The 22461-nt window shown below is 41.6% G+C and overlaps 1 protein-coding gene across 2 annotated transcripts; it reads left to right on the top strand.

Annotated features, from left to right (window-relative positions):
* Positions 1-421: 421 nt before the first annotated feature.
* Positions 422-22224, top strand: LOC115637526 (protein argonaute-4). Of its 2 annotated transcripts, XM_030538841.1 has the most exons (18): positions 422-464; positions 4905-5070; positions 5652-5772; positions 7683-7864; positions 8160-8296; positions 8389-8523; positions 8733-8820; positions 9244-9391; positions 9488-9607; positions 10220-10348; positions 10527-10660; positions 12651-12835; positions 13123-13282; positions 14394-14709; positions 15591-15725; positions 16420-16521; positions 16800-16999; positions 18331-22224. In XM_030538841.1, the coding sequence occupies exons 1-18, from the start codon at positions 446-448 to the stop codon at positions 18437-18439; spliced, it is 2586 nt and encodes an 861-aa protein (XP_030394701.1). In that variant the 5' UTR covers positions 422-445; the 3' UTR covers positions 18440-22224. The 2 variants fall into 2 exon arrangements, with proteins under 2 accessions (XP_030394701.1, XP_030394700.1); XM_030538840.1 differs by lacking the exon at positions 422-464 and having other exon boundaries at positions 4847-5070.
* Positions 22225-22461: the final 237 nt, after the last annotated feature.

Here is a 22461-nt window from a genome sequence, read left to right as displayed (position 1 = left end):
CGCGCGCACACGCACGCGCAGAGGACGCTGGCCGGCCCAGGTGACGGCGTGCGCGCTCCCGCGCGGCGGGAAGAGGGCGGGGCGAGCGCGAGCCCGGGAAGGCCGCTGGGTTGGCCTCCGAACTCCGCTTCTCCAGCGGAGCGCGCGACCCCGACAGCGCAAGGGGGTTTCGCGCGCGTTCCCGCGGCGGCTTCGGGGGCGCGCTCCCGGACCCGCGCCGGTTCCTGCTCGGGCTCGGTGGCACCGCCGAGGGGATTGTTTGTGCTGCCGCCGCCGGGAGCCACCCGCTCCCGGCCCGGCCCCGCCCCCGTTCCCGGGACCGACCCCACCCGCAGCCAACATTCCCGAGATCAAGCGATACGCGGCGGCGGCGGGGCCGGGAGCGGCGGGGCCCGGGGCGGCCGCGGCCGGGGGGGACCGCAGCGAGGCCGCCGCCGCCGCCGCCATGGAGGCGCTGGGACCCGGTGAGCGGCGGGGTGTCCGGGGGTGGGGTGAGCCCCGGCTCCCTGGGGGAGGGGGCCTGGCGCCTGGCGGGGGGTCTCCTGGGGGGGTGTAACTTCCTCCATGGGGGGCCTGGCTCCTGGTGGGGGGTCTCCTGGGGGTGACTTCTGCCTGGGGGGAGTGACTTCCTGTATGGGGGGGCTGGCTCCTGGTGGGGGGACTCTCCTGGGGGTGACTTCTGCCTCGGGGGGGGTGTAACTTCCTCCATGGGGGGGGCTGGCTCCTGGTGGGGGGTCTCCTGGGGGTAACTTCCTCCATGGGGGGGGCTGGCTCCTGGTGGGGGCGCTCTCCTGGGGTGCCTCGGGGGGGTGTAACTTCCTCCATGGGGCGGGGCTGGCTCCTGGTGGGGGTTCTCCTGGGGGTAACTTCCTCCATGGGGGGGGGGTTTGGCTCCTGGTGGGGGCGCTCTCCTGGGGTGCCTCGGGGGGGTAACTTCCTCCATGGGGGTGCTGGCTCCTGAAGGGGGTGACGTCCTCCTCTGGGAGGTGGGGGGCTCCCAGGTGATAGGGAGTGAACGGTTAGGTGGTCCCCAGGTGGGCAGTGCTGGGGGGGGCTTGGCTTCTTCCTGGAGTGGTGGGGGTAGGGGGTGATTCCTGATGACACTGGGTCCTGAGGAGGTTGGGGGCTTGGCTTCCTTTGCTTCAGGGGGTGCCCAGCCCCCTTGTGAGGCCTGGCCGGCGCTGCGGGGAACACGTCCTCAGCAAGGGTCAGGGGAGAGCCCAGGTTTAGCTGGGTGCTGGTGTGTACCCTTGGTCTGAGGCTGTCACCCTTGCCCTTTCTCCCGGCCCCACATGTTGAGGGGCCCTATCGGACTGGGGACATGTAGCTCTTTAGTTGATGATATCCTTCTCTTCTCCAGAGTTGTTTAAATGCATGAGGGAGGGGAAAGGAAGTTGTCTCCGCCTCCTGGGTCCAGGAGGTCTGGCACCTGATGCCAACAAGCTGTGTGCTGTGCTTTAAATCCGGTTATTTTTTATGTGTCAGGTGTATTCTGATAGGGAGTAAAGACATTGGAGATGTTACTAACAGTGACTGATTCATAGGTGGGCGAAAGAACCTGTGAAAATTTCCATTCTCCCTCTAAGTTCTGCCCACGATAACTTTCCAGCCAGAGTATTTTCGCCTTCTCTAAATGTTTTTTGCTGCAGTGTGTTTAATAATTTGCTAACTATATTGCAACGTGTGGTTAACCCTGTCTGCAGCTCTTAGGCCTTTCACAAATCAGTGATACTTTCTGTTCTATACGGTTCAGTTGAGTATTTCCTAAGAAATATATAGGGGTTTTTTTCCTAATAAGAATAGGTGAGGCCACGCTATTAAAAATGCCCTGAATGTGGTGACTGTTTCATTCCACTGCTACATTTGTAAGTAACAAATGGGGATAAGGTTGTGCCAGGTTATTGGGGATGATCAGTGCAGAGATCTCTGGCAGAGGTGATATTGACATGAAACCAGACTAAGTGTATCTCAACAATCTGTCACTTTCAAAGAGGAACTTAAGTGGGTTGTTAAACTTTACCAGCAGATTCGCTATACACTCAAAACTTTCTGCATGGCAGACAGGCCACTCAATCTGCTATAGGAGTTTTTCTACTTAGACATGCTACAATATGATTTGACTTCTTAAAAATGTAGATGAATTAATGTGGAATACAGCCTTAGCCAAGGAAGTGACCTGATGTGAAAGAGGAGCAGCAGGGTGATAGGTTTGAAAATTGGCATACACAGTTCATTATTGCATGATGTCATAAAAACATGCCTAACTTTTGAAGGTGGCCCATTGTAGAAAGAGTTTTAACTGAATCTTGAGACTTACCTGGTCATTAAAATGAAAGATATTGGTATATGATGAAATGTCACCTTTTATTGGCCACGGAACTTGGTGAGTATTGTCACATGAGATAATGGTTAAAGATGTAAATGTGTGCAAGAGGTAATTCTTGACCGAAGTATATATATCTACACCTAGGTTCTAGAATACCTGTCTTAGCAAGCTGATATTTTCAGGAGCTCTGCAAAATCTACAGCAATAAGTTATTGATCTGAAGACCAAATCTACCCTCATTATTTCCTCGTCTTGGGAGGTATTTTGAAAGATCACTGTTACAGGTGTTACTTTAAATGTTTACAGTCTGTTAATGTGTGATGCAGTATAAATTCACACATTTCTAAGAGGTCCTCTTTCATTTGTGTCAAACTGCTTCCCCTTGGAGGTACCTTGGTTATATAGGCTGTTAATACATGGCAGGAAAACTAGAGCAACAGTGTGTGGAATACAAATATTTCATCCTAGTGAAGTTGAATGGACAAAATTAAAATTATGGAAACAAATTACATAAATTGTAGTGAAGCCCTGGTTTCAGATGAACAATAGCATTTAATTTACTACTTTGTATCAGAAAGAATAAGAGAGATTATAAAGAGAAGATGTGCAGTAATATTAACCTCCTTTCTTGACAACAAATGTCTGGAATTGTTTTGATTCCTAATTTACAAAACTTGCTAGTACTGAAGAAGGTAAATGGTAAATATAGTTGGTCATTTAATCTCTTTTAGCAGGTCAGTGCCCACAAAAGCTATACTGCTTCAGACTAATTAGCACAGGATTAATGGATCATCTCTCTAGTATCCAAACAAGCACAGCAAACTTTGATTGCCCTTGATGATTCATGCTTTTTAACTTTTTAAAAATGAAACTATATTCTGTGACAAGCTGTCCTTAAGTTAAAGTAAATAATAACTATTTATACAGGTGCAGTGCCAATGGTGCATATGGCGTGCTTGATATCTAGTAAGACAAAATCTGTGCCTCAAGGAAGCTGGTGTCCTGTTCTCCTCAACTTTGGAGAATTGATATATCAAATGGACTACATCTACTTGGAATATCACCCTCTAAGTACTTTAGCACTTAAAATATTATAGTGTTAATAGTCCCAAATCTATAAATAAAAATTGGTATTTTAGTGGAGACTTAGAAGTCTTCCTATAAAACAAAGGTTTCTGGCTTCTTGGGATTTAGTCTTGCATGCAAAAGTTTATTGCTGCATTTCTGAGGTTTCCCGACATGCCTGTTCTCCTCCCCGCTCCCCTGGAATAAGTTCAGACTCTCTGTCAGCCCTTTGACTGAAAGGGGCACTGTCAACTTAAAATTTTGTCAGGTAAAAAAAAGCTTTTAAAGCAGCTTCAGTTGTTAAATTTCTCCTAAGTTATCCTACCAATTTTTGTGGCTTTAAAGTCATGCTTTTTATTTTTCAAAATTTTTCTCTCTTTTTTTGCTATGCAAAAGACTCAAGCAGGGGAATCGTGGAACTGTGACTACACAGAATGCTGTCAAATGCACAAAATAAACTGAAAAAAAGATTTTTTTCGTCACTTCAGTTCAAGTGTTTAAACAATATAGTGAGTTTTAAAAAAAATCAGATACATTTGACTTTCGAATAAGTTTTCCTTTAAATGATGTAACATTCCAGTTCTAATTTATATCTTTTGAGGAAACTGGCAAAACATGACATTGGCTAATTTGAGTTCAAATATGGCGTCCTTTTTGAAGACTCTCCAAATGTTCTCAGTAGAAATAATTAAAACTCGGATTTTTATAAGCTACCATATCCAGTTCTATTAACAAGACATGGATGTCTTTACACTAATAATTTTGTTGAAAACATTTTACTCTTATTGTTTCTCTTCCTTTAGAAGAAACTGTCCTCCTCACTCCCATCTTTATGTTGGAATTTGAAATTGGCCCGAGCTTTGTTTATATTAAATAGCATTTCACGGTTAGCATGTAAACAGCACAGCATTTTTTGTGGGAGTGGAAACCACAATATTTTTTGTCAGTCCTATATAAAAAAGGTATTTTACATTTATATTATAGAATAAAAAACTCTTCACCAATTCCAGATACTATCAATTTTCAGATTAAAAATTGTACCTCTAATCACTTGATCATGCCAAGAATCCATAATTAAATACTGACTCTGAGCATAATACATGGAAGCCTGTAGTGGGCTTAATAAACTCTCTATTATTCACTAATGATACTATACAAGGTGAGGAGTATATATAGTATACAAAAAACTAAATTTCATCACAGGGCTTTGACTTCATAAATCGTGTTTACAAAAGTAGATTTCTTACATACGTTATTGCTGTAATTAGTTTATATGTTTTGGGTACATGATTCTGTTCTTCATGAAAATCATTTTAGAGCTGTTAAAAGGCAATGGAGCCACTAAAGAACACTTTCGTTTGTAAATCTTGCAACCTGGGCAAGGCACTTCAGACTTTGTTCCCTCATCTGTCATAGGGAGCCTTCAGTTGAATTACAGTCCTATGTCCAGTTGGGAGGACATTGTGTTACATGATCATTTATTATCTCAAACTTTTTTCTTTGACTTTCACAGGGCCCCCAGCCAGCCTCTTCCAGCCGCCCCGCCGCCCTGGCCTGGGAACTGTTGGGAAACCCATCCGTCTCTTAGCCAATCATTTTCAGGTGCAGATCCCTAAAATTGATGTTTATCACTATGATGTAGATATCAAACCAGAAAAGCGGCCCCGAAGAGTGAACAGGTAAGGATGGCTTAATAAACACTAAAGCAGCCTCAATTTTAAAGAAACTCTACTTTTTTAGCAGTTTTCCAGCTGCTACCAAGTATAGTTGTATATATGTGATGTAGGTGATAGTCGCCAATTTAGTAATGAGCCAGGATTAGGGCTCCTAAGTGGTGTGGAAAAACAAATTGTATCATATTCTCAGAGAAAGTTGTACTGAGCTTTTACAGTTGGCCTGTATATGTAGACAACATTGAGAAATGTGTTGTAGGAACAATCCTACGCTGGTCTCCCAGTGGGCCAAATAATTTTTTCTGTCTATAATTTAACTAATGGTGCAATTTTCTTAGAAGCCATTTGTTCTTTGGACCACAATTTTGTTCTCCATTCTGCACATGTTTTTGCCCTGTGTCTCTGTTCAGGGGCAAAGGGGCTGCTGGCAACTTGGGTATGGGCAGACTCAGGTGCATTGTTGTCTCTGATAGCAATTTGTTTCAGGCTTGAGTCCAGTTATGGCCAATTATAAGAACTCTGCTAATGCATCACTGAATTTGCCTGTTCTTCACAATAATCTATTGAACAATGCCATTCCTCTTTAGGGAGGTGGTAGATACTATGGTGAGACACTTCAAGATGCAGATATTTGGTGATCGACAGCCAGGATATGATGGCAAAAGGAACATGTACACTGCACACCCATTGCCTATTGGGAGAGATAGGGTAAGTGTTGTAGTAGACAGCTTTAATCTTCCAGGGACATGTTGCCGTACCAACACTGCAATACCATGCATAGTTTGAGTTGTGCTGGGATAAAAAGTGAATAGAAAGAAACCTTACAGTTAGTAGTAGTTGAAAACCGAGGGGCAATAGGAATTGTATGAAATCCAAGGATCTGGGTTCTTCAGTGGACTCTTTTCCAGGAGCTCTTGTGTTTGTGAACTAGGCCTAGACAGTGTAAATCAACACACCGTGGACTGGAGGCTGCTAAGACAGATCACACTTCTTGGTGTACATTTTTCTCAAAAGGTCGTTAAAACCTTTTAGTTTTGTTTAGGCAAGTCCTAATGTAGGAAAGGAGTGCCAGGGTGCCAGTATGCTCTAGCACCAGCTAAACAAGTTGCTGCAAGGCCTAGTTTTAAATTTCAGAACCAAAACAAAGTTCAGTTTTCTACACTAGACTCTCAGTTTCCCCCCCACTCTATCTACTTGGAAACAAAGGCTTCTGTAGCTCACTTCCTCTCTACAGACATATGGTCTCACAGTACAAATCATTATTACACATGTTAATTTACTTGAGTAAATCCAAGGCAAGAAACATTTTCATTAAAACTGAAAATTTGAGTAGAATCATTAGGTTCTCTTAATATTAGGTTTTCTAAGACTTTTAACAGAATATCAACTTGTCTGCCTGATGTAATTTATATTATGGTAGCACCCAAAGCCCCAAACTTTAAGTGGAGCACAGTTCTGCTAGGTGCTATGCAAAGACGCAAGAAGACAGTCAACATCCCAAAATGCTTAATCACAACAGACTTAAACCGTTTAAAAGCAAAGAGTAGTGAGGAAACATGACATATAAGCAAACTGATCGGGCTGATGAGACACATGACTTGTTCTAGTTCCTATTTTTAAATACATTTTTATTAATGGTGGCAGAGGTATAGAGAAGAGAAATAGCAGAAGAAGGTGAGGTAAATAGGAACAAGGGAGGAGGGGGAAGGAAGTTGATCCATAAATGCTACATTACACTTTGTGCTCAACAGTTACCAGATATTTCAGATGCTTCCTTTTGTTTCTCACAACAATGTCAAGGAAGTTAGTGGGCCTCCTTAAATTTACTCTTTATGAGGATAAACATGAACAAACTGTCACCTTCCAGTCAAGCCTTATGTTTACAACTCTGTAATTTTCAACTGAAATATTTTAGTGTGTCCTAGTTCTTAATAGTATGTTGGTAGATAGAAATATATACCAAAACTTCCAGATTTGGGTAAAATCTGTGTAGATACTAAGTTTTCTGGAGAAAATAACCCTACTTCATTCTCTGTTCTGAGTACCAGATTACTGGTGGCACACTGCCATGTGAGGGAGACTCTGTAGGCTAATGGTGGAAGAGAGTACTTTTCAAGTAGCATGCTCAACCTCTGGAGAGGAGCACTTTGCATCCCTCATAGATCTTTGATTCCTTTGGTGATTAATTGTGGTGTTGACTAGTTCCTGAGGAAGTTCAGTGCATTGACTTGAAGACTAGAGGTTAACATACCTTTACTGTGTTGTTATGGACACAAACCAGCCTTCTCCTATCAATTCTTTGGGACAAAAAGTGGATGACTAATCATAGCTCTCTTCTTAAGAGCTTCGGTGTCACCATATTAACCTCCAGTTGAAGATAATGGCTAATACAAACAGAACCTCAGAGCAGCTTCCTAATGTGACTAAATTACCATGTTTCAAACTTCTCTATGCAACTACTCTTGTTTGCTGTAGAATTCCCTTAAATTACTACATCCTAGTTGAGAAACAACCTGTCGACTCAAAGCAAGTCCATGAGAATGAGTGTTGCTTAGTGTTGCGCTAGAATATTGAGTATGTTAATTTATGTTTGTGCTGCATCTGCCCTGATTGTTTAGGTGGATATGGAGGTGACACTCCCAGGTGAGGGGAAGGACCAGACGTTTAAAGTGTCTATTCAGTGGGTGTCAGTGGTCAGCCTTCAGCTGCTTCTGGAAGCTCTGGCAGGGCATTTAAATGAAGTTCCTGAAGACTCTGTACAGGCACTTGATGTAATCACACGGCATCTTCCCTCCATGAGGTGGGTACTTTTGATTCGTAGGTTTCCTAATCAGTCTAGTCTTGAATCAATCTGTTAAAAAGGTGCCTATTTTCCATTGCTCCAGACTTAAACTATACTGCTGCAAAAGGGGTGAAGGGATCTGTTGTGTGGTTATTTTTTGTTGTGTTTTTTAATAAACTTTTGATTCATACTTGCATTAGAAGAAATATGGTCTGCCCCATGGGACCTACATATATTAGGACTTGAACTTTTGGGAACCCAGGGAATACAATGAAAGAAAGAATCTAAGTGTTAACTCTTCCTGTTTCATCAGATACACCCCTGTGGGACGTTCCTTCTTCTCTCCTCCTGAAGGTTACTACCACCCTCTGGGAGGAGGCAGGGAGGTTTGGTTTGGATTCCATCAGTCAGTCAGGCCTGCCATGTGGAACATGATGCTCAATATTGATGGTATGCAAGAACTTCTGTTTTTAATGGCATAAGAAAGTACCTCCTCTAGGTGAACCTCCTCTAGACTAAATATCCTGTCTTTCTGTTCTTAGTATCAGCGACTGCTTTCTATCGTGCCCAGCCTATCATTGAGTTCATGTGTGAGGTCCTGGACATTCAGAACATCAATGAACAGACCAAACCTCTTACAGACTCCCAGCGTGTTAAGTTTACCAAAGAAATCCGAGGTAAATGCATAGTTTAAAAACTGCTGGTACAAAATATTGGAAGCTTGTGAGTGTATTAAATTGTGCTACCAGAGTTCACAGGCTGCAGACCCTGGAAACTGTCCTATTCCTTGTCACTCATCTTTCCAAGTTGAAAGTAAATCTTGGAGGTGGTAATAGGTTGACTGTGTCTGATTTTTATTTTGGTGGCTTTTGTCTTGGGTTTTCAGGTCTAAAAGTAGAGGTTACCCACTGTGGCCAGATGAAGAGAAAATACAGAGTTTGCAATGTTACCAGGCGACCAGCGAGCCATCAGACGTACGTACACAATATCTTCTATAAAGTGAAAGCTATTGGAGATGCTAAGTGCCTTATTTCTGCAAGGGTAGCTGGCTCAGGAGTCAAAATATCCATATGGCTTTTAAAGGAACTCTTAATTTTAAGAGACTGATTGGAACAATGACAGTGGATTTAGGTTACAACTGTACTTTCTCCCCAAGATGAATAATTAGAGAGATGTCTTGGCTTTTAAAATGTCTCTAAAGCTATAATTTTTTAACTTAGCTTCAAGTCCAATGCCCACTGAGAAACTATTTTGTACATACGTTTACATAAAGAGAAATAATAACTATATAGAAAATGGGCATTTTCAGGGCTTTCAAATATATTCTCCATATCACTTTTTAAAAAGAATTAACCACTTCATTGAGAAGCATAATCAAAGCAGTGCATTTTTTATAGGTTCCCTCTGCAGCTGGAAAATGGACAGGCTATGGAGTGTACGGTAGCTCAGTATTTTAAGCAAAAGTACAGTCTGCAGCTGAAGTATCCTCACCTTCCGTGTCTCCAAGTGGGACAGGAACAGAAACACACTTATTTACCACTTGAGGTAAAGGAATCTGGTAACTTTTAACTGGCACTGCATTGTGACTTATAGCACTTGTTTCAGAGGCAATAAGCCATCCCTAATTCTGTTGCTGTATAGGTGTGTAACATTGTGGCAGGCCAACGATGTATCAAGAAGCTAACAGACAATCAGACTTCAACTATGATAAAAGCAACTGCAAGGTCGGCACCAGATAGGCAGGAAGAAATCAGCAGACTTGTGAGTAGCTGTAGTTCAGCTTTATGGAAAATAGTCATAAGACTTTTCCCTTTTCCCTTCAAGTGGTTTTTGATAGAAAATTTTCAAGTTGTGTGTATCACATTTTTTTCACCATAGATGGGTTTTGTGTATATCTTTCAAATGGTTTCCATGGGAAAAGTGTAGCAAAATCCATATAATTTCTGATCCCTTTAAGGTACCTCTGTGAATAAGCATACTAGCCAAGAATAGAAGAAGCTGAAGAGACTTTTTTTTTTTTTCTCTTCTAACATAAGCCAGTGGTCCCCAAACTTTTCCACTCTCACCTTCCCCTTAGCAATAATAGAATGTGTCTGCTCCCCACCTCCCCGTGCCAGGAGTGATGTCATGGCTAGGCTAGGAGCAGGGGCCACAGCTGCAGGCAGAGCGGAGCGAGGTGGCACTCCCTCTCAGCCCCCTCATGGGGGCTGGTCCAGGCCCTGCCACATGCCCCTGGCCATTTCTCGATGTGCCGCACAGTTTGGAGACCACTGACATAAGGGGATATGGCTTGAGTCACTCTGTGCTTATTGTTCTAAGAACAACCACCTGAAATACTATGTATGGTTATGATGATGATCTTCTGATCTCCAGGTGAAGAGCAACAGTATGGTAGGTGGACCGGATCCATATCTGAAGGAGTTTGGCATTGTGGTCCATAACGAAATGACAGAGTTAACAGGCAGAGTCTTGCCAGCGCCGATGCTGCAGTATGGAGGCCGGGTGAGTTCTTAGAATCTGTTGTAAAATAGCTTGTTGTTAGAATCAGACTTAGGAAGCATTCGTGGGTATTTTGTAATTTAAAAGTTCACTTGTACACAAATCTTTAGAGAATACTGTTCATTGCCTTATCAACCTGATCATAGTTTTTAATTTTTAAGTTGTCTTTGTCTTTATTTAGAACAAGACTGTAGCTACACCAAACCAGGGTGTTTGGGACATGAGAGGGAAACAGTTCTACGCTGGCATCGAGATTAAAGTTTGGGCTGTTGCCTGCTTTGCACCTCAAAAACAGTGCAGAGAAGACTTGCTCAAGTGAGTATCTTTGTGCTACCAGCAGTTATGATATAACATGCACCACACTAGGATGGTATAGATAATATTGAGCCCTGCCTTAGTGCAAGGAACCAGACTACATGACCTATTGAGGTCTCTAGTCCTGCATTTCTATGATAACTTGATGTGAACACATCTGACACAGTAAAAGCAGGAAATCCTTGCCCTGTAGTAGCTTAAATATTTGCAACATGAAGGTGGGGAATAACCAAGTCTGTAACCTGAATTGGTAAACTTCTGTAAACTGTTAAACTAGTAAAAGGGTCAAGGTGCACATGGCATTTCAACAGTGATATCTTTGGAGAAGATGACAACCGTGTCGATACCTCTGCTTTTTTCCTCTCACTGACTGCATTTGGCCTATGTTTCTCTTCTGACTCCTGGTCTCTGTTTTCCTGACTTGCTCCTCGTGCTTGAACAGCTTCCCAATCAACATGTGCTCCTTCCCTTTCCTCCAAATAACCTACAAAAGTTCTATGCATTATCTTGGCTCTTACCGTATAGGCTTTCAGATGGTGTACTCTTGGTGCCAGAGAGTTAGGATATCCTTCATGTTGTAAAGCACTGTAGTAGTGCAGGGAACGGGTTGTACTTACTGAGCTATTCAGTGCTTGTGAGTTCAGTAAAACATTACACTTCTTACACAGTTCAGATTTCTTTATTTTTAGCTATAAACGAAATGCATTAATAACATTGTGTAGCTAAACCAGACTGTGAAATGTTTAGTACCATAAATATATATGGTACTTTACAGAACATAGATTAAGACATTGTCCTTTGTTTTTTCTGTTAATATTACACGGAAGCACTAAATTTTTGAGGGTTTTGGTGCTTCATTTTAGGGATTCGGGAGGGGAAGGGAGATCACTATAAATGGCAAACTGTTTTGGACTGGATAGTTAGAGAGGACTGGCTTAAAACTGTAAAAGCAAGGAAGCTGAGTATCTGGAGAACCTTGCTTGACGAACTGTATTTTCAGTATTTCAGTGGTTTCAGACAATGGCTACTTTAAATGTATGTGTTTGGAGTATTTCTGCTCACGAGATCTGTGCAATATAAGGGCCCAGTGGAGTGGTCATGTTGGGGGGGATTTAAGACAGCTACTTACCTACTTCTGCAATATACAAAATGAACACAACTAAATGTTTAATGAGTCTGATCCTTTGGTAATGTTGAACTATCTCTCTCTTGCTTGGTACAGACAGGTCTGTTTGAGGCATTAAATCTCCATTAATGCACTTATAACGGTACCTGCAGCGCCAGTAATTCCTTGTCCTTATGTACATTATATACTTCATGTGCTTATAGGTTCTCTGCGCAATGACGCAGGGTTAGCTGATTTTTGGAACAATAACTGAATTTCCTGTGCATTTTAATTTTACCTGTAATTATTGCATTAAGTTGCTATTTAATTTCTTGCTGCAGTTTCAGTTTACAGAAGTCATTTCTGGTCTTAAACTGTTGGAGATGGTATTGCTTTGGGCTGTTTAATAATCACTGCGTTTTAGTGGTGTGTGTAGTGATTTGGTGTTCAAAGGAAAGTCCACCAAATAAACTGTGGCTTTTGTTAATGTGAGACTCAAATGTGACTGTCTGCATGCAAAACTCCTGTTGACTTCAGAGAGTTAACCTGTGTGTAAGGACTTCAGGATAAGCCCCATTATTGCTAAGCCAAATTTCTTCAGTCATGCCAAAGGCACCTGTCCTTGATGGTGTAAGTCATGTGGCTGAGAGGACATTTGAACAGTTGCAGTGTGTGAAGACGTGAAAAGTTTCTCTTCAGTCAAAACTAGAACTGTGCTAGTGAAGGTCTAAGCTGGGTATAATTAAAGAGAATTTTAGCAGTATAAAACTGACCATTCAATGGAATAGTGTAGAAGATGACGATGTGCCCAGTTGCCAGAGGACTGAAATGACTGAAACTGTGTGGACTGATCTGCCAAAAGCTAATATTTCATTTGTTTTATAGGAGTTTCACAGACCAGCTGCGCAAGATCTCAAAGGATGCAGGGATGCCAATCCAAGGCCAGCCATGTTTCTGTAAATACGCACAAGGCGCAGACAGCGTGGAGCCAATGTTCAAACACTTGAAGTTGACCTATGTTGGTCTGCAGCTCATAGTAGTGATCCTGCCTGGAAAGACACCTGTGTATGGTATGGAAAGGAGATTTAAAGTTTAACTCACTGTACATCATCTGTACTTAAAGGTGCATAATGATGAGATGGGTAAAGAGTAGCAATGCCTTTTTCTGTGATGGGTTTTTTCCTAGAGGCTGGTTAATATCTCTCTAATTTTCTACAGATAGAGTTACAAAGAGTGGAGTCTCATTCACTTTGAATCTTTAGAATCTTGACCTAGTTTTCAAATGTCTTACAAGGGGGGGAGGTAGGGGACTATTGATGCTTCTGATGATCAGAATCACCTTGCTTTTCTGTTGCAGCTGAGGTTAAGCGTGTTGGTGACACTCTCTTAGGAATGGCCACGCAGTGTGTTCAGGTGAAGAATGTGGTAAAAACCTCACCCCAAACTCTGTCCAATCTTTGTCTGAAGATAAATGCAAAGCTTGGAGGGATCAACAACGTGCTTGTACCTCATCAAAGGTTAGCTCAAATTTAAAGCTTTAATGAAGGCCTAACTTAGCAGGCAAAACGATTATTTTGGTCTGCTTTTTAGTAACTAAAACGGTATCTTTCCAAACAATGGGTGGGTTAGAAATCTTCTATAGATGTTGATGCTTTTGTATTAAATGGGACAAATGATCGTGCCTTCTGTTTTAGAACTGAAGCTGCACAACATGCTGTTGTATACATTGTACCTTAGGATAAAGCCCGCCTCAGGTTTCAGACTTGTCCAGCAATGTGGCTGAAAAGGAGACACAAGGTTGGAGTAAAATAAAATGAAAAGATGGGAGAGCTCTAAAATTCTCATTGTTGGTCTTCTATTAGCACATGACCATTTTCTGAATTGCCTTGGGAATTGTCGCCTGTCTCGTGACTACATGTTTTCACGTCTACTTCTATAACCAATAATGTCTAGTAAACAGTCTAGACATACAGTTTGATGGATGACTACATCCAGAATTGTCCTGAAGCAAGAAACCTATTTTTCTTGCTGCTTTGTTACATATGGAGCACCCAGTCAAACTGGCTATGATTCCTGATCAGACACCTGTTGTCTTTATCACAGACACCACTTAGCTCTGTAGTAAACAGTAAAGCCTGTTCTATTGCTCATTTCCACTAAACTTCCCTGAATAACGCCCACTCCATTTACGTCTGTCCATTCCTGCTTCTGTGTCCTGATCCTTCCACCTTCCCTTCCAAGTATCTCCTTAAACACACACTAATTCTGTGAGGCCTGTAAACACTAGTTCTTCCCTTCTTGTTCTCTCACTTATTAGAAGAGCAAGTGGGGAGGTGAGTGAAATTGTGGCATATTAACTTCAACTTTCAGCCACCTGCATCTTCCCCCCCCACTCACCCAGCCCCCCCCTTTTTTTTTTGGTGCTTCCCTTTCCACTTCCCTTGTCTTTTCTCTCTAGATTGCAAGCTGTTTGGGGGCAGGGAGACTCCTGTATAAAACACCTTGCGAGTTTTCAGTTCTTCAGGATATTTCAGATCTACTTGTCTAATCTTTCCTTGTCAGATGACTTGCTACGGTTAACTCTTTTCCTTCCTTGCTTTTTGACCAAACCTTCTTTAAATTGAACAGGCCCTCTGTGTTCCAGCAACCAGTGATCTTCCTGGGAGCAGATGTCACTCACCCTCCCGCTGGGGATGGAAAGAAGCCATCCATTGCTGCTGTGGTAGGCAGTATGGATGGCCACCCTAGTCGCTACTGTGCTACTGTGCGTGTGCAGACCTCCCGTCAGGAGACTTCCCAGGAGTTACTGTACAGTCAGGAAGTGATCCAGGACCTGACTAACATGGTACGAGAGCTGCTGATCCAGTTCTACAAATCTACCCGCTTCAAGCCCACACGGATCATTTACTACAGAGGTGGAGTTTCAGAGGGACAGATGAAACAGGTATTTTCTAATGACATTTCTTTGGGGTTCAGTGAAGTTTTGCCATTGAGAATCTAAATGGTATTGGCAAATGAACCTGTACTGGAGGGGGAGACTCCTTAACGGATGGCACCCTGGCACGCATGGCAGCCTCAACTCATCTTTATCTACATCATCTGTTTAGATGACGATTCGTACAAACATTTCTGCTCAGAGAGTGGCTTGATGGTGCTAAGCTTCAATTTTGAAACACCTAGACCCTGTAGAGGCTTGAATCTTGTGAACATTAAGACATCCCTTTGTACAGTACTTGGGAAAGGTAGACTGAATACAGGGGATCAGATCTGGAAGCCTTGGGGTGAGACACTCTCGACAAGAGGTCTTGTCTGCTCCATGCGGGTGGTAAAAATCCAGTCCTGCTTTCTGGAGGAGCTGGGTTTGTTCTGGGTTACTCAAGGTTAAAGTTCCCCTCCTTTCCATTGTGAGTGATATATTGTGGCTAATAGGCTGCCACCCTCCACCCCAGAGATGGCTCTGTTAGTGAGGCTATTTTATTGCTTTATAAATACACTATCGGATCCTTTTGGGAGTGAATGTAAATGTAAGGTAACTTAGTCGATCAATTCATACCTTTTAAACTCTAAAAGTTTTTTATAAAATCATATTTAATGTAAGTCTCTAGAAACTTAAGCTAAGAATGAAGCTTCTTAATCAAACCTGAAGGACAAGGATATTTTAGCAATCTTCATATAAGCAACGTTTTAAATTTTCCTTTTGTTTTCCCCCTCAGGTGTGCACACAATGAATCGTGCTTTGAATTGTACTGTTGTGAAATTACATCTGTTCAGAGAAACAAATGAGAATACTGTCCTGCATACTGAATTCATCACTTGTACTTCTAGGTAGCTTGGCCAGAATTGATTGCAATCCGGAAGGCCTGTATCAGTTTGGAAGAAGATTATAGACCAGGAATAACCTACATTGTTGTGCAGAAAAGGCATCACACTAGACTCTTCTGTGCTGATAAAACTGAAAGGGCAAGTAATGTTGTTGCGTACACAAGTAGAGGAATTGTGTAGAAATATGAGAACAGCTGGCTGGGGATGATGTCCAGTTTACTTACCAGAGTAGCGGCATGATTCTACTCTGCAGTAAGCAGTGTTTCTAAGCAAATCAGGCTCTTGTGGCAGGGTGATCCTTGGCACCAAATTTGGGGTCTGGAAACTTGCCTACTTTGTCTCTATGCGTGAGTCTTGTTCACATCACCAAACTGCCGTATCTTCTCAGGAATGTTCCTGGGCTTAAGACTGCATGCGTATTGCAGGTCTCGGGGAGAGGGTCTGAGCAGGGATGGGGTTGGGAAATTTAAACTTTCAGCGAAAGCTTGTGATGTGCCTGGATTATCCAGTTTTAGATCTACTCCCACCTATAATTATAATCGTGCTACCAACAGCCCTGCTGGCATGGGCTTTTCTGGAGCCACATTTTTACTGTTAAAACTGCTCAAGTCTAAGCGGTTAGGTACATAGAGGCGTTTATAGCAAGGTTCCCAGGAAATGACCCGCCACATTGCGAACATCATTTAATCCTTAGTGTGGAAAAGATCTTAGTGCTTCCTCACTTTCTTGAGCACTACGTTCACTAAAAGCTTAAAATGAGTCCATCCTGGTAGAGTTGCATAAGAGTCACGTGCAGAAGTAAATGTACTAATTACAATCTTTTTCCAACCAGGTGGGTAAAAGTGGTAATGTACCTGCAGGCACTACCGTGGACAGCACCATCACACATCCCTCTGAATTTGACTTTTACCTCTGTAGCCATGCAGGAATTCAGGTAATCTCCAGTCTGCACTAGACTTGTGCTGTTGGGAGCTGTCGTCGCTCACAGATGACAGCAGTATCTGTTTATAGTTTGAGCAGACTTGCAGTTCTATCAGTTTTATTTAACACATGAAGAATCAGTGCTAAGATTCTGATCTATCACTTGGATATAAATAACTCTAGAAACGACTTCTCGGTTTCAGTTGAATGATACTGATTCAAGAAGTCTAGAGCTCCATCTGCCTTAGATTGATATAATCCAGTTAAACATGTATTTGCTTCCTTCACCAGGGTACCAGCCGCCCATCTCACTATCAGGTCTTGTGGGATGACAACTGTTTCACCGCAGATGAATTGCAGCTGCTAACCTACCAGCTGTGTCACACGTATGTCCGCTGTACAAGATCCGTCTCCATTCCAGCTCCTGCATACTATGCTAGGCTGGTAGCATTTAGGGCAAGATACCATCTTGTAGACAAGGATCATGATAGGTAAGGAGTGAAAGGGTTCTGTCTCTTTACAGTAGACTGTTTTAACATGTCTAAAAAGATCTGGTTTACTTGTAAGTGAAGAATAAAATGCTGATAACTCTTCTTCCTTTCCCTTTATACCAGTCACTGATTTGAACTGGCCTTCTGTGTGAACCAGATTGGTGGGTTCTCAGTTTAGTCCTACCTCAAATCGCAATGTCTGACAGTGTTGAGAGGCTAAGAATTGATTGGAGCATGGAGACCGCTTCCCCCTTCTTGTTAACTGGGATCCTTCCAGTTCAGGGGCAGGCAATTTGGCAGAGCAGTGCTCTGTACCTGCCTTGTGCATATGTAGGTTTCCAGGATTGTCAGTCCAGCAGTAAAGTCACTAAAACAACATATTAAAAATTAGTCTTTCTCAGTAGACTGGATATGCCTCATAAAGCCAAACTATAAAATTTGGTGTTTAGTTCTTAACCATCCATTCAGATAAAATAGAAATGTGTAACAGCCATGGGAAGAACTGAAGCTGAGGTCAGAAGAGGCTTTATTTATTACAACACACTTGTGTGGTTTTTGTTTTTTGGTTTTTTTTTTGGGGGGGTGGTAATCATTACACTTTTCATTAGCACAGTGTGAGCTTTTTTCCAGTTTTCTTCATTATGGAAAAAAAATATTTTTCTTTGATGCAAGTTTGAAAATGTAACTTCAACCATTCTCCCTCCCAGTGCCCTTAAATGGTTTGTATTAAAGTTACTGCAGCTAAAGCACTGTAGTAGAAAGTTAGGTTTTCCTTCTCTCCAGCTCCTTGTGCACCTGGCAGGAATCATAAAACTGAGTTTCTGGTGACTCTTGTTCACTAAAGGTCCCTTAGTACTTTTCAGGTGATGCATTTGAGGTAGCATTGGCCAGAGAATGTATAGGTCCAAATGCCAGGAATGCCTCTAATCCAGGTTTAGTATAGACTCTGTCAGGCTTTGGGCAAGTCGCTTCACCTCTGTTTTCCCATCATTACAAAGGAGATACTAAGCTCACAGCTGTTGGTAGGAATTAATGTTGGTGAAGCACTTCGAAATCCTTGGATGAAAGGTATTGTGGAAGTGGTGATCGTTGGACTAAAATGGAAAGTAGTCTAAAGACTTAAGTACACTATATTAATGGAGGACTCTTCTCTGCACTAATCTGTATGTGGATGACTCATGATCAGCTACTGGTCTGAGTTAGTGCTCTAGGACCAAACCGTCTCTGTTGCCAGGGATAGCAGGTACAGAACCTTGAGAAATGAACTGTTTAAGCGTGTTCATTTTTGTCCCATTGTACATAGCCCTCTAAATGTGTCTACATCTTTACAGTGCTGAAGGCAGCCACGTTTCAGGACAGAGCAATGGCCGGGATCCCCAGGCTCTGGCAAAGGCAGTGCAAATCCACCATGATACCCAGCATACAATGTATTTTGCCTGAATCCATCTGGGAAGACGAGGCAGAACCGGCAACCCACGCAGTCCTGAAATGTTTTGAACGCCTACTGCTTATAGCTAGGGCTCAGTTTATTTCAGACTGCGTACTACCAGCAACTCTGAACAGTCGCACTGAATCTACACTTCACAGCAATGTCTGATGCACCAACACAATTGAGCCATTTGTTTTGTTGTTTTAAGTAAAAGAAATTCATGAACTGTCCTTTTCTGATGCATTGGACTGAATTTTTACCTCAAAGCGCAAAAGGCCGATCATCCTGAAAATTTTAAAAGACTTGGCATGAAAGATTTTTATTGAATATTTTGCTAGCTATGGTTTTTAAGTTATCTCCTTATCCTACTAGTTTATCAAGATGACTAATTCCCTTTCTTCATGCACTGCTTAGTAAGTATGCATATTATGGCAAACCATTTTACTCCAATTCAATGTAACCGTTCTATTGTGTGGGGCCATAGATTTTTTTTTTAATGGAGATTTTAGATTTCACTACTGTAAATGCCTTTTAACAAACATTAACTTTCACAGGTATTGCAGTTTTTTGTCAGTTTTACTAGTTCTCTTTTTAATCTCTGCAGACTTGGACTGCAAAGCAATTGCACTATACTGCGGATTCAGCTAGGTGGTTCTTGTTCTGTGAATGTGTAACATAACCAGATAGTGATGCCTGGCAGCAGGTTTTAATTATGATGGTTGCAAATAATACTGCCATGATATGGTAACAAGTACTGAACCATTTCCCCTTCTAAAAATGATAAAATATTTAAAAAAAATTAGCTTTTAGATATTTTTCAGACTTTTACAAAAGTGCCCACTTTATGCTGCTGTGTGGTTTGATAAATCTAGGTGATTTTAAAACTTTTCTCATAGAAGGTTTAACTTTGGCAATAAATTTTTTTTAAGCCCCCCTGACAGTGTAAAATTCTAGCTGAGGATTGTGCACGAGTTTAACCAACCTTCTTGTGTCGTTTTCTGAACACACAGTTTGGCAGTTTCTGAAACTAATCAGAAAAGATGCACTTCCATGGGTTTTTTAATAATTATTTTTAACTGTTTTATATTCACTGGTGTTCTGTCTACCACTTTTTTTATAAGTTCGGAAATTGGGTGTTATATGTAGGAAAGGCTTGCCATCTGTACAGTTCTAAGTGTGTTGTGTGACAGTAGTGACCTGAAGACTCGTACCAGCATTTTAATCTTCTTCTTTTTTTTTCCCCTTGGAAATCTAGGTTGCTCACACAATTGCATTCAACAGCATGTTTTAAAAAGTGTAAATCAAATATATTCTGTCCCAGACTAGAAATTAGTTGTTTTTATTTGCTTGGCTTTTTTCAGCTAAAATGTATAAAAAGGAAGAGGGGCTCTGCTTCACTTAATACTTTTGGAACTCACAAACATAGTACATTGAGAATAGATTTATTTTAGTGTTAACATGAGTTAACACAGAATAAAATCTTATTCCGAGATTCAGCGCAGCTAACATTACACCACTGCAGAAGCTAAGAGAAGTTTGAAAAGTCACCAGCTATTGCACTGTGGTCTCTGCCATTGGTGTGGGGTTTTCTGCTAAGTATTGTGTTGTTCCCAAGCTTGGAAACCAGCCCTCTCAAAAGCTCAGCAATATGAAATGCTGTTTTTTCCTTCAGTCTTCTAAATAAGCTTGTACATAAAATAAAGTTTACATTTTTAAATGCTGTCTTTCAGTTGTACCTAAGTAAGCTGAAGTTTGTCTTCAAGACAGTTTCATAACCTACTTTCAGAGTAGTATGCCTCGTTACAATTAGTTTAAACTTTTTCTGTTGGAAAATGGGACTGAAGCAAGCTCTGCTCCTGGTGTGTAGTGTGGACGGGTTTAGATAAGATTCTTTTTAATTTGTTAAACTTTTTTTTTAAAGAATACCTCACTTGGATAATAATCAGGACATGTGGGTGGGAGACTGACTGCTGCTTCAGCTAGATGGCTGCTTTTCTTAATACTTGTTCAGGGAGAATACAAAAAACCCTTTTAGAATGAACTTTGACCCAATCTATGGTGAATTTTGGCACCTTTGAAGAGAAATTGATTACCCTTTAGCTTATAGGATCAAAGATCACTGTGGGTTAATGCACTAGGCAAGAATGTGACTGATTAGTCAAGGGTGGATAAGACTGAGATTTGATTTTTGCCACCAGATAGATAGTTGTCCAGTGCCAAGCACTCCTAGTTCAGATTGAATGAAATGAGAGCCTCTCATCTGCTTGCCTGCAATTAGCCTGAATATTTAATCTCAAACTGTACAGATTATTAGACCTCAGCTAGCTCTGGGACGCATGGCAAGAACTTTCTAACTCAATCTTGTGTTAGAACATCATAGGACTAAAATACTGGTAAGGGTGCAGTGCTGTCACTTTGACAGCTAGAGAGAACCGAAGAGCATTTTAGATTTAGAATTATTGTCATTGAAGGGTGTGTCTTTTGGGAGGTTATAACTGCAAGATCAAAGTTGCAGCAATATTGTATACCATTCTGAAAGCTGAGTGATGAGGTGCAGCTTGATGATCTGAATTACCCCTTGGGACTGACTGAATCGTTATGCATGTGTCAATCAATGGGAAGATGTGCATTCTGTAGCTGTAGTTCTTAGGGTGTTTGTTTTTTTAAATAAATAAAGCCTGTTGGCCACTGTTTAGCTATGTGGTGTGGAAGATTTTAAATGTAGCAAAGTTTAATGAATTGGGGGAAGGGGCAGTTGACAGTAAAGAAGAGCAGAAACCCCACTTTTGAACCAGTTCTGCTTTCTTTGTGAACGGTTGGATTCTGAACAAGCTCTGGAACGAGCCAGTTGGCCTGTCTTAGACATTCAGACAGGCCCAACTTATTTATTCTTTCTTTAAGTACTACAGTTTAGTGTAGTGCCTGTGGCTGCATCCAAAGGGCATAAAAGGTTGTGATAGACAGGCAAACATGCTTCTTAGGCCTGGTCTACACTAGAAAATTTGGTCAACTTCACTGCATCACTCAGGGATGTGAAAAATCTACACCCCTGCGGGACGTAGTTAAGCTGACCTGTCGACAGCGCTAGGTGAACGCCAGCATAGGGAGTGTCCATACTTAAGTGCTGTAGCATTTCAAGTGTAGACCAGCTCACACAGTACGTATCTTGTTCCAGACAAATTTCAGAGCTTATTTACTTATATCAAAAGTCTTGCCCTTCATCTGGGCAACGGCATCCTCTTGTTCACAGAGCGTTTAACATTTCCCGCCCCCCCCCCAACCTACCTTTGTGGATGTGCTGTAGGAGTTTTCTTGCTCAATAGCAAGGCAGTAGCTCTACTTTCATTTTAAGAAAGCAGAGTTTGGAGGGCATTGTATCAATACTGTTTCAACTGCAAGGGTTTTTCCTTGTGAAATTTGAGGAAAGATCTTGTAATATCACAGATTTTCTTATACCTTGCTATTGACATTTTCATGATATTTCTATGTCTAGAGGCTGAAACTTCAATGTAAAATGTTTGCATTTGTTCATTTTGACTTATGATGTAATTTTTGTTTCTATATTGTTAGACTTGTAATGTTTAAAATTGTATTTTATTAAATTGGACTGGATGTATGTCTATAGCAATACGAGGTACTCTTTCTAAACTGTTATGGGTGGGTTAGCAGCCCCATGTTGCGATAAGATGCTGGTCGTGTACAATTTGCAATGTATTTTTTTTAGCCTGCAGGGATATTTTGTGTTCATGTGTCCAAAAAAATAAAAAATTGGCATTCTTGTGCCATATGTTCTGTTTTTTCCTTGTTGGTGTCTAATAAAAATGCAATGTACAGAATCAGCAACAGTTACTGTTGCTTGTAAACAAATGTCTTTCTTAAATTATTTAAATTGTAAATTAAATCTTACATAATGTGTAACTGAAACTGTGGAACTCATTGCCACAGGATATTGAGCCCACAAGATCAGGATTTAAACAAAGATTAGACACTTGTACTGAAAACATCCCAATTATAGTTAAAAAGGTAAATAAAC

Source organism: Gopherus evgoodei, chromosome 20 (genome assembly GCF_007399415.2).
Source record: "Gopherus evgoodei ecotype Sinaloan lineage chromosome 20, rGopEvg1_v1.p, whole genome shotgun sequence".
Lineage (NCBI taxonomy): Eukaryota > Metazoa > Chordata > Testudines > Testudinidae > Gopherus > Gopherus evgoodei.
The sequence above is the reverse complement of the archived record's forward strand: the minus strand, read 5'-3'. Positions and strand labels throughout refer to the sequence as shown.

What these genes read in the sequence shown, in the direction of transcription:
- LOC115637526 (XM_030538840.1), top strand. Translation starts at nt 4,862, where the DNA reads ATGATCATTTATTATCTCAAACTTTTTTCTTTGACTTTCACAGGGCCC. An exon ending in CGACCAGCGAGCCATCAGAC is followed by an intron (nt 8,821 to 9,243) that starts GTACGTACACAA and finishes CATTTTTTATAG; the next exon opens with GTTCCCTCTGCAGCTGGAAA. An exon ending in TGCTGCAGTATGGAGGCCGG is followed by an intron (nt 10,349 to 10,526) that starts GTGAGTTCTTAG and finishes GTCTTTATTTAG; the next exon opens with AACAAGACTGTAGCTACACC.